Source organism: Mchenga conophoros, linkage group LG3, assembly GCF_057382185.1.
Source record: "Mchenga conophoros isolate Kocher_MC1m ecotype Shallow Benthic linkage group LG3, M_conophoros_male_GT1.1, whole genome shotgun sequence".
Taxonomy (NCBI): Eukaryota; Metazoa; Chordata; class Actinopteri; order Cichliformes; family Cichlidae; genus Mchenga; species Mchenga conophoros.
The window spans coordinates 67,920,788-67,932,848 of record NC_140528.1 but is presented as its reverse complement, the minus strand read 5'-3'; the positions used below and the strand labels follow the sequence as shown (position 1 = coordinate 67,932,848).

General features: G+C 37.3%; 1 protein-coding gene and 1 long non-coding RNA gene across 3 annotated transcripts; one reads left to right on the top strand and one right to left on the bottom strand.

Annotated features, from left to right (window-relative positions):
- Positions 1-3,382: 3,382 nt before the first annotated feature.
- On the bottom strand, positions 3,383-10,959 carry LOC146580215 (cornifelin homolog B-like). The gene is given in 4 exon segments (XM_085266884.1): positions 3,383-3,980; positions 4,740-4,885; positions 5,969-6,067; positions 10,755-10,959. Coding segments are annotated over 3 exon segments (399 nt in total). The 5' UTR covers positions 6,066-6,067; positions 10,755-10,959; the 3' UTR covers positions 3,383-3,824.
- Positions 6,944-10,563, top strand: LOC146580216 (uncharacterized). 2 transcript variants are annotated; one of them, XR_014891236.1, is made up of 4 exons: positions 6,944-7,685; positions 8,043-8,195; positions 8,557-8,644; positions 9,233-10,563. It is a non-coding gene; the product is annotated as an uncharacterized LOC146580216 (long non-coding RNA). The 2 variants fall into 2 exon arrangements; XR_014891237.1 differs by having other exon boundaries at positions 6,945-7,685; positions 8,123-8,195.
- Positions 10,960-12,061: the final 1,102 nt, after the last annotated feature.

The following is a 12,061-nucleotide window of genomic DNA, read 5'->3' as shown; positions in this document are numbered from 1 at the left end:
TAGATTGGAGAAGAACCAACCCTGCATATTAATGCATTCTTATGGACTGAATACTACACCATCAACCAAAAAATGTAAATGTCCAAGAGATGATGTAGTATTTTATAAACTGGTCACTACCTCAGGTTTTTCTCTTGACATTTCATGAGTCAAATTCTTCTGGGAAAGGAAACAAGATGACTTAGCTCAAATGTATTTTTATCTGTATTTTTACCACAATTTATTTCACTTATTTACTGTTATGGCTGGAGGGATGTCTGCTTTTTTAAATGGAGCTGCTGGATATTTACATGAAGATGAGGAAATTTGTGTTTGGTTGATTATTTCTTTGCCGTAAAAATGCTTCCTGGGAATAAATCTTGCTGTTATAAATATTGCTGTTAGTTCCCCTTAAACAGTGTCACATTTGTAAGGATATTTATTGAAGATGATTAAAGTCTGAAGAAACAAGACAGTTGTTGTCAGTTTAATTAAATTAACAAGATGCCATTTTTAGCTGCTAACGAGCTAGCTTGGGTCTTTAGTTGATTTCACAGGCAGTGTCGTGCTGTCAAAGCTGGTTTTTTATGTTTTTGGCCCAGACAGTAAAGTACATAACTAGTGTATGTCCTGCATGGGTTGCACGGGTATCACAATGAATTAGAAGGTGAGACCAAAACTCAATAAAACTAACGAAATCTCAGGTAGTTGCAATCTGTTACACGGTGTAACCGTGTAAGTATAAACTCAGAATAGGTCACCATGTTCGATTTTTACTGACAGCTCCAGGAATGAGTACACACAGCGCACACATCTGGTGTAAAGCTAGTGAAACGTGAGGACCAAGTCATCACATTTGTAGATTTTACATGTAAGTGATTAAAGAAGAAGCTCAACACAACAGTTAGCTTCTATTCTCAGGTATGGAAGGACAAGGCAGGTGATGTCTTGGCAGAAGATAACAGTATCTGAAGTATTGTCAGGTTCTTTATGAGAGAAGACAACATAAACTCAAAGTACACGTTTCTTAAATTTATTAGACAGTTAAAGGTGAGAGTTACTAACAGCACCGTGTCTCTTACTTCATTTAGCAAACCTAAACGAACAAAGAGCACAACACCCAGGCAGTAAACAGTTCTATTATGCATTATAATAGAACTGCACTTGGTTTATCTTTCGCCCTTTATGGCACAAACTTCTCTCTGTAATAAGAAGACCACTCTTCCCACTTCACCATGGCAACTGTCTCCTGTCCTCCGGTCAGGCCTTTATAGATCAAGAGAGATGTAAAAATGTAGAGGGAGAACTCCCAAACAAAAAAAATAGTTTTCGTCTAGTTTTGAGCGAATCAAAACGAACGTAAATCATATCATTAAAGGTTAACTGCGATGAAAGCACATGTGTCAGTGAAGACCTCTCTGTCTGCTGCTTCTACCATGGCATCATGAATGGTTCATTTATCAGAGAAGACCATTTTGTTTTTGCCTCTCTGTGAACCGTCACCAAAACAATAATAAAAGGAGCAATGCATTACTGCAGTAAAAAATATTATGGTCACTTGTATCTGCTTACATACTTTAGAAGTTTTTTATGTGAAGTAAGGCAGGTGTTGTAGTGAGGTACTGGATGTGTATAAATAGTCCTTTCTAGGGATGGGAATTGTGCACCAGTAGATCATTTCCTTGGAATTGTTAGTCTGCCTGCCGATCCTCCTTATCAGTTCCACTTGGACTTGCTCTACAAAAAATCTAAAATTGTATTCTGTTTTATTATTTATGTTTCTTTTGAGTTTGAGTTTTGGAAAAGAGGATCTTAAGACGCTGAGAAAAACAAAAAAAAGAGAAACCAAACCTCAAAAAGGGAACTGTTCTGAATCTCTAAAAAATGTTTGATCCCAAATGCCTGTTTGAAATGTACTAACTTGTTCAGAATTCATAACAACAAAATACCACAAAAATGTAAGGAATAATTATCAAAGAGGGTAAAAGCTCAATAAACTTGTCTATAGTAATGTGACAAGTTTCTAATACACAATATGATGAGAAACTGTCTGTTGTAACATCTGTGTAACATGCACATCGGCAACATGAAAATGAGGAAGCAAGAAATCTGCAAACTGCGTACATGGCATGACTTACGAAATTTGTACTTGGAATCAGGCAGATGATGCTGGCCAAGAAATCACATGCTTTAAACCCTGAAATACCTCCTAATATTTACTTATAAATACAGTAACCCCCCTAACCCTGCAGATGCCCCATGGCTCATCCGGTTGCCTAACTCAGAACTCAGATGACACTTCAGTATTCAGAATCAACACATTTTGTACTTTTCTGCTTATTCACTACATCGAACAAAATATGTATGTTTGTTACATCGAATAAAATATATCTTTGCTCCTACAAAGATTAGCTTCAGCAAATTCAAATACAGTTATACTTGTTGTTGAATTCTGTGTTATATTTCTATCGACACTTCCTCAGTGGAGGTTAGCCTCTGACATCTCATAACAATGGTCAGTTAGGCTCTGGTGTTTAAATGATGCTAGTCCTAACTACTAGCATGCTAGTTAGTACTAAGGGACCCAAAGTGTGCCAAAAAAAATATCACCAGCATCTTCACACCATCACCAGCCTGAACTGTTGATACAATGGAGCATGGATCCATATTTTCATAATGTTTACAGCAAACTCTGAACCTAACATCTGAATGTTTTGGCAGAAATCGAGACTCGTCACACCAGAATATCAAATTGTAGCCTCAGTTTCATATTGTTCAGCTGACGCTCAGTATGCCTCATGTGAAAGGTTAAGCATTGTTTTACAGTTTGGGAATTTTAGGTCCCATTTTGGGTCTGTAAAAATCTGGATACCCAATAACTTCTTGAACTCTTCATATTTTCGCCTTGGACACAACTTTGTGTAAATGAAGTGAATAGAACAGTTTGTAGTATTTAGTAATTAAATAAGGTAGGCAAAAATAAGAGTGTTTACCTTTCAGTGTTTACCTTTACTAAGGCAGTCAAGGCTTCGTTGTTGTGTACATGCATGATCTGGTCAAAAAATATGAATCTCAGATTTGTTGTTTAGCCATGAGTTCTGTGATGTAGAGGCATTAAGGGGGCATGTAGTGGCCGATAAGTACTATTGCAGCGATTCTTCGCTACACATTTTCACCCAGGAAGCAAGAGTAAACAAAGATCAGGTATCGAATGGGACTACATCTACAGTGTCAGTGTACTGGTCCACCGTTTGCTTACATCAGTGTAGCAAGAAGAGAGGCCTCAGGCAACTGGAAGCAACGATATGCTGCAAAGCTTTAGGCACATCAGAATAAGAAGAACCCAATCTCAAAGATTTACTAGACAAAGAACTCAAATGTTTATGATTTCGGGTACTCTTGGTTTCATTGCTAGATATTTTTATTTATTTTGCATGGCGCACTTTTATTTTTCTAACAAATTTTCTAAGGGAAAAATAATATAAGGTGATAAAGTACTGTTACAGAAGCAGTGGATTTTCTTTCAAATGTTTTAGGTCAAATAAATCTAAATGAAGTAGTAATGCTCTAATACAGCAGCATTATATGATGCAATGTTATAATGAATTAAGCACAACAGAAAAACACAGTTTCAGCCCGACAGGTTCCACTATTACAAACAATTACTTCATCTGCATATATTAGTGAATACGACTAGTTTATATCTGAACACTAGGACAATTAATCTCACACATGATGTTGTATAAAATTAAAGGATTTTATTGGCCTGAAAAAGTCAAATAGGATTCGACACATTAATATGACAACAAATTTAAAGCATTTTTCTTCAGCAGTGACATAGGCCCTCAACACACAGCCGAAATGTTTGCATCCACAGACGTGCTGACAGCAGTCGAGGTGGCGGGCTGCTATTACTGCCTGATCTTCAGCTCACGATGCATCTGGCACCAAACGCACGGGTAACACCAGCACACTTTACAGCAGTCATCACAGAACGAGCCCTGCAGGATGGAGGAGAAGAAGCAGAAAGAGAGGATGAAGCAGCAGGAGTTACGGGGTCTCTGCAGTATTTCAGCTTCCTCACCTTACAATATAAAGCACTTTCAGGCCACTGCTGTTGTGATTTGGCGCTATATAAAAACAAATATTATTGTGCTGTCGTGGTTGCCACTGTGTAGGTACGGCACTGATTATTCTGAACTCAAACCAACATGAATAGTAACAGAAACATGCAGAGGAGGTTTTCCTGTGATTTCCAGACAGTAAATTTCACATCACAACATTCAACATTCATCTGTTTTTACTAACAATAAAGACGTAAATGAATGACGGCAGTCTCTTTCTCCTTATCTGCTAAAAGCTCCACCATATTCACTAACTATCAGCTTTTTGATGCTGGCAGGAACCTGCTACAGCTAACTGTTACAACAGGCTGGCGTCAGCACTGAGAGTAACATGTCCTTTAAAAATGCTGTGTGGAGCTGGTAACCAAATATCTGAGAGTTGCAGCCACATGTGCAGGTTCCTTCCCACATTTTATGCAATGAAGTTCATTTTAGAACCACATCTGAAATACACACATTCAATAATAAAGACCGATCTCAGGACTTTTACTATATTCTGAAAATATCATAACTTATTACTCCAAGCAGAAACCTCCAGGACTTTTAGGAAGTCTTAAAACTGCACCTCCTCCAGTGACCTCATCTATCTTTTAAATGTAGTTTGTAACAGTGTCCTCCATCTGAAAGCAGTCTTACAACAATGTTGTGGCGCTCTCTGATGGACCCACGGAGTAAGCAGGACACCACACCACAAACATCCAGCAGTGGCAGTGCGCAGCACCATCCATGTTTACTGGCTGCATCACACTGCATGCAGGGGAAACACCAAAAGCCACAGCAACCTTTGACGAGAAACACGTACAGAGTTATTATATATAAAATGTCCACGTTTCATATATAATAACTATGTTTTAAATCACAATGCAAACAACATAGATTTTTACTATTTCAATCTGTTTTATAAAGACATGGAGAGTTCATTGTTTAGCACTTCTCCTTCTCCGTGCTGTCAGTTTGTCTGTTTGTTGCCCATCTTCCTCTTCTCATGTCTACATCATGTTTTGCATGGCTCATTGTACATTATGAAAGTTTCAGTGGCTATTTCTTCATATTTTGACTGCATGCTTTTGTTCCAGTTTCCAGTCAGTCAAATTGTCCTTTAATGCTCCTCTGTGAGAGTACCAAGGAAGCAGGGCAGCATTTCTTCTTTTGCTTGTCTACCTGCAGAAACACCTCCACCACAGCATTTATGTGTGTGGCATTATGAATGTTAACGCTAGTAGATTTTACAAGAAGTTTTCTAAAGTCTCATGAATGTGATCACATCAAATGAAAAATCTTGTATCTTTTGTTTTATTGTCTTTGATTTTAAAAAGTCACTTTGGGGGAAAAAATTGATATGTTGTTTAAATCTTTTAATGCTCTTTTTTTTTTTTCAAACATTTTACCTGATTGTAAAAAAGGAAAGAAGATCTTAAAACATACATACAGAGATATAATAATCCATTAAAAAAAACATGTTGAAGAGCACAGTTACGTATGTCCCTGTGTGACACTGTGACATGAAGGTCTCCACTGAGTTTGATCCACTTTAAATTTTGCACTGGTGTACCATTGTGATGTTTTTGGCATCCTCCAGGGGGAGCTATTTCAGATTTCCCCGAGTGAAACCACAAAGAGACCAGATTAGGTCAGTTTTAACATTTAAATTCCTGTTCCCATTAAAGCAACTTAAACTTTGTTGCTCTATAATACTACTACCTGGACATTCTGGTGAGATAGTCTCAATGCTTTTAGAAATTCTTGAATATTTGCTGACTTTAGACTCTCTGCTAAATGATTGCAAAGAAGGCCTGAAGCAAAGTCTAAGGAGACGGTTGATGCACTAATCGCTGCTGTTTGCAGAAATAGGTCGGTTGACTTACAGGTCTCCATATCAACACAACATTCACAAAGGCCGGTGGTCCACTGCCCAGCACTGGCAGTTGTCATCACCTGGGTGGGCTGCTGTCGGACAGCCATGGCTGGAGGAGATAAATCACAAATACAGATACAGATAACAGGATCTTTAGCTTCATGTAAAGCACTATGAAGACCTCAGACCAGAGGCACATTTTATTTATGTGCAATACAGACAAAAAAGTTCACTGTGCAAGAAACTACTAAGAATGTACATACATATATATATATATATATATATATATATATATATATATATATATATATATATATATGGATACGTCACTATGCAGAACTTAATGGCCACATGAGCATTTTGAGAAAGCTGTGACTGTGATTTTGCAGTATATAAATAAAACTAAATTGAAGTTTTTGACTATTTAAAAATGCATTTTGCAGTAATAAAACCTGCTGTAATTGTGCACGTAGGTCTGAACTTTGATGCCAAAATTCAAATTCATGGCCGATCACTTCAGAAATAGGCAGAGCAGGTGAAGTAACCTCAGGCCTCTCCACAAGATGGCGTGGAGAGGCCTGATGTGACTTGCTTAAAAACACAACTCACGCAAACTGAAAGCAGCATTTTGAAAATGATACAGCATTTTGAGGAAGCCAGAAATGTAAAATGCTATATCAAAATTATATAACATATTAAATACCAGAAGAACACTGTTTCAAACACAGAAAGTAAAACAGATGTAAGCTGTCACTTCTACGGTGATGGATATTTTTATTTAGCATCCAGCCTAAGTGACATGCATCATTAAGTCCGCTTATTTTGTTACTGCAGTTGAAGTATAATAATAATAATATTAATAATGTATCCATCATTGCAGCTGCACGTCTTCCTGATAACACTTATACCAAAGTGTCATGAGTTCAAAGATTACTGACTCTTTTAAGCTGCTCGTTACACTGAAAAAAAGGGACTGGCCATCTCTTGGATTTATGTAAGCATCTTGCATGTATTTAACGCAATTGCCTCATGTTTTAAAGATAAATGTAACTATATAGTGTAAAAACTACATGATATGCAGAAAGGGTGTATTAAATTGTTCATATCATGTTCAGGTGAAGTAAGTCAATAAGATAGCAACGTTAAATCTCGTGAAACCACGCGTGATTTCATCTCGCGGGCTTTGGATCGTGGTTTAAAAAATGCATCCATCTCAGTCAAGTCGAGCAGCCAACTCTACGTTTTTTGGTATGTCTTGATTTTTTGAATTAATATTTACCATATTTCAGCCAAATGTAGTTAAACGTCTAGAGTGTCGCCATGTAACATGCTAAAAAAGAGCCGTTAGCTTATTTGCTGTTTTATCTGCTGACAAAGAATTGGCGCTTTTTCATTTGAATTTGTCTTTGGCACAAGAGCCGTAATATCACATTAAACCTAATTACGAGGCACTCATAACATAATTTGGTTTTCTGTGTGAATAGATTTGTCAACTGACTCTTCAGTTACATTGTGTATTTACTGCACCGTGGTGTTAGTGAGATTTTGGACATTGAACAGCTTTAGCTAATATCATTAGCGGCATTATGCTAGCTTACATCCCTACCCCTCCTGCCCTCACCTGCTGTCCTTTTGTTTTTGTTTTTTTTTGCTGCACATTGAGAGATGACCTCTATTCTGCATTTCACCAGGAGTCAGCTGATGGATTGTGGGTTCAAGGTGTTATGGTAAGAAAGTATATTCTATTTTCGTTTCTGTAACTTAATTATAATAGGTTTTTTATAATTATTAGGTGCATGCATACTCACCCTATTAATACAACTGAGAAATCCAAAATCTGCCATAGGTTTAACTTATACCTGTATGTATTGCCAGAAAGGTGATTACTGGACTCGCATTAATGCACACTTGAACTAAAATGAGGTTGTAACTTGTGGGTTGTTGGGTTGCAAATCAGAAACAAACATCTTTGGATTTTTTTAATCCCATAAGATCTGGAAACACAGTTTTTATTCAACAAAACATTACTGATTAACCAAGCACAGTGCCTGCTGTTATTTCAAAATTTCAAAATGTTATTTCAGATAAAATGCAGCATTCCAGTGCATCCCAACCTTGCCTTTACAGTCAAGGTTTCTGACGGAGCTGAGTTTCTCTCTGACAGTCTGCTGAAAGTGTTTGCAAAGTGATCGGGGGAACAGTGCACAAAGCTAAAGGATGTAGCTGCCATGATGACAGTAAGAACTTTAAAATTCTTTAACTACAAAGTGTATATGTATTGCATTAGGTCAGTAAAAGATTTTTATGCTGCATCCATTGAAACAGTCAACTATTACCCGTGAGTACTGATTCCACTAAAAGGATGCCATAATTTTCGTCATGCATTTACTGGCCCACTGAGAAAAATTTATCTTTTTAAAAAAATAAATGTTCTGGAAACTATATATCCATAAAGTTGATGTCAAACAGGAACTTTTGATATTGCTTTGTAGATGCTGGTGTTGCATGTTGACTGGTTTAAGTTTTTGTCTGGGATCATTTTCTTCTGTGCTACTGAAAAGTTCACAAATCTCTGTTTTCTTTGTTATAATACTTTAGGATGATGTTAATGCTCGAAGGGAGTCTCATCAAAGTGCTCCGCATCTGTGTGAAAGACAATTGCAACATCTTGGTGCAGGAGTTCATGGTGAGTGTTTTATGAGTAGATTGTGGCTTTGCAACATTTAAAAATGCATTTAGTTATCCACTTGATCCTCATTGGACTGGTTAGGACCAGTAGTCCTCTTTAATAATTTGAAGTTCACATGAGGCCTGGTAGTGAACTCGGCCGCCCCCTCTTGAGGCCCCACCCCCCTATATTAGGGGTCACATCAGTGTGAAAAAACTTTAAATTTGTCATTCTAGTGAACAAAGGAAAATCCCCCCAATATTTACATTAGCTTTTGTTTGAAAAAAAAAAAAAGACCAACAGCTAACCAAATTGTGGGGCTGAAAGTCTAAATTCTAACATCTTCTGAGTGACAAAACCTGGATTTCTGATGGGCCGGTGTCTTTCTAACAAAAACTAATGTAAAGCATTTGAAATTATTATGTTTTTCACTCTGTCTTAGAAACTCTGTTAGACCATGAATGGCAGCATGGCAGGCAACTCTTTGGCTATAGCTATTTACTATGTTGCTTGCATTGGTTTAAATTACTCTAACATTAGAACTGGTAGATTCAAAAGAGATGAGTTTAAAAAGGAATCTTAAAGAAATGTTTTGTGTTTAACCAGGACTTGACTGAGGCCACTGCACAGATTGAGAAAACCACAATGAACATCTGTCTCCAGAGATGCGCCAGGCAATGACTTTTCTGATGTTGGCATCATCATCGAGGGTATAGTAGTTCTTCAAGATCTGGATAACGTGACCTTTGCAGTAGCCATGCTGTTTGGACCTTTTTTATTCCTTCAACATGAGTTACCCATCACAACTCTGCTACACTTTTGAGGTGATTCAAAGGGTGGTAATGGAGTTGGAAGCAACTCAGCTCTCAAGAAAAGCTCACAACTAAGACAAAACTGCTCCTGCAAGGAAAGCTCACTGTTATGCATGCAAGCTGATCAGCTCTAGGTGAGAGGACATTTAAATCTCACACTTGTTCTGCTGCATTTTTGAAGCTCAATTCCAGAAACGGATCGCAGGGTTCATTTTTATATACTCTGCAACTGCCATGAGGACGAGCCGTTTTTTGTTCTTGTTTGTTTTTCCTTTTGCTCTGTACAAGTTCTGTTTGTCTGTTTGGCAGCATTTTTAAATTTCTCTTTGTATTTTTTCTTTCTTTTACTAGTGAAGAGATGTAGCGTGAACAGTTATACAGTCTAAATATCCCATATGGGTCGTGTGAAATGGTATTTTCAGTTTCATTCAGTTGAAGTAAAGAACGTTGAATATTTCTAAGTGTGCTGTTTTGAACCAACATGTCACAGTATGATCAGTGCTGTAATTTTTGACAGTCACTGTATCAATGTTATTTTTGCGTCTCTTGAATAAAGGTTTTGACCTGCAAGTGCTAATTTCTTTAGTTATTGGGGTAAAATGGGTAGTGTTAATAGGAAGGTGTTTGCCAATTCAGTAACCTAATTTAATGTTAATGGAAACTAACATTACCTCAAATTGTTTAGTTATAATTGTTGTTTAACTGAATCTTGTCCTGTAACATTTTTCAAAAGAAACAGTCTAATTTCTTTGCTGTGATTGATTCCAGAGAACACGGAAGAACTGACATTATTTAACTGTTGATTTATGTAGATTCAGTGGAGGAGTAATGTCAGTTTAATTCTTTACCTACTGTCAATGCAGTGAAATTAGACATGTTGTTTTTAAAGGTTACTGGTGGATGCCAGCAACCATCTTGGAAGAGAACAATATAATCTGTTATAAGGCCTCCATTTGAAAATTGTGTATTTGATGCTAGAATATAATAGCAAAATGTAATTTGAAGATAACATGTAGTATTTAAGTGACCAAGTAGTATTGGGTAAAAGTTATTGAATGGTGTTGGGATAAAGTGAGAAAATTGTGAAGGATTAAAATATTTCAAGAGCTCAAATTACTTCATCAAAACATGTTTGAGTCACATTTTATCAACACAAATTGCACAGGTTTATTGAACATGAATAAATTGTGTTAATTTAACTCAATTGTTTAAGTTGCTGCCAAAGCAAAACATCTGTGTGCAACAAATGTCCACCATTGAATTAAGTAAATCCAACAACATATTTTTTTCAGTGTAGTATAAAATATCTGTCCTACCTTTTCTGCAGATCTCTGAGCTCTGTGCGGGAACAACTTAGTATCTAACTACAAATCAGGGAGTGAAAGAGGAATTGAAGCCTTTGAGCCTTTAATTTGAGCCTGAACAGAAACACATGGAAGACCAAAGTCAGGGGTTAAAAGTGGGACTGCGTGTTTTTGTTGTTTGTTTTGTTTTGTTTTTGCCACCACAAAGGAATGACGGCTGGTATCTGTAAGTTGCAGTATTTAAGCATCTAGCTAACCCTACTGAGGAGGAGCGAGGATAAAGGGAGTGACGTTTTTTAAGTGTCAGGTACATAGTGGCTGTGGTTTCATGCTCAGAGTGAAGTCACGTCAACTGAGATTCAGCAGAGATTCTTTTGAATTTTAGCTGAAGTTCCTTGAATTCATTCAATGAATTCCACCTTCATACTATGTAGAAAAAAGATGGCATAAACAGTTTACTGGCAGTGTAGAGGATGGAAATCAGCCAGGACAACTCATGAAACATCTGCTCACATCAGGTATAATTCAGGTGTTTACATCCTCAAAGAGCAGCAGGTCAGCTGATCACAGCCTGCAAATCTACTCGAGCTCTCAGTACAAATTAATGTGAGTTATGATTTTTTTTCCCCACACTGATCGATTAAAACCAGTTTTCCCCACCTGCTAAATCCACCAAACCCCTGACTGTACACATTTTTCTGTTCAGAGGCAAAGTCCTCTAAACTGGAGGCAACAGAAAATACAAATATATTTTTAATTTTCCTTCATCCCCTTTATCAGATTCAAGCTGAGAAGATTAGAATAAAAAAAATAGACTAAAGTTTTTATTCCTATCTACTGATATTATTTATCATTATGTTGATAAAGCACAAAGTTCAGTTAGCTTTTCACCAAAAAATAGAAACATCCTCCAAAGAGCTACTCTTTACAGTACTTCAACTTCTACTGGAGTATTTTTTTAACAGTAGTATTTGTACTTCTATTTAAGTACACAATGTAAGACCGAGTCCTTCGAAGGCCGTGAATTGTCTAGCAACGAAAACAGTAGCAGCTATGTCCTTGGTGGATGACTGATGTAGAGAATTTGGAAAGTCCTAGCCATTTTGCTGTGACTTAATCGGCCTGAAATTGCAGCCTTCAAAGGATACAACCCCTGAATTTGGACACCGCCATGGTCCTCCAGTCCCTTTGCCTTTTCACAATTTTGTTTTCGAGCTACTACAAGTAGCAGCCGTGTTCACAAAACTGGATCTCCGTGACGCCTATCACCTGGTTCTGATACGAGAGGGGGGGACAGTGGAAAGATTTAACACCCATCA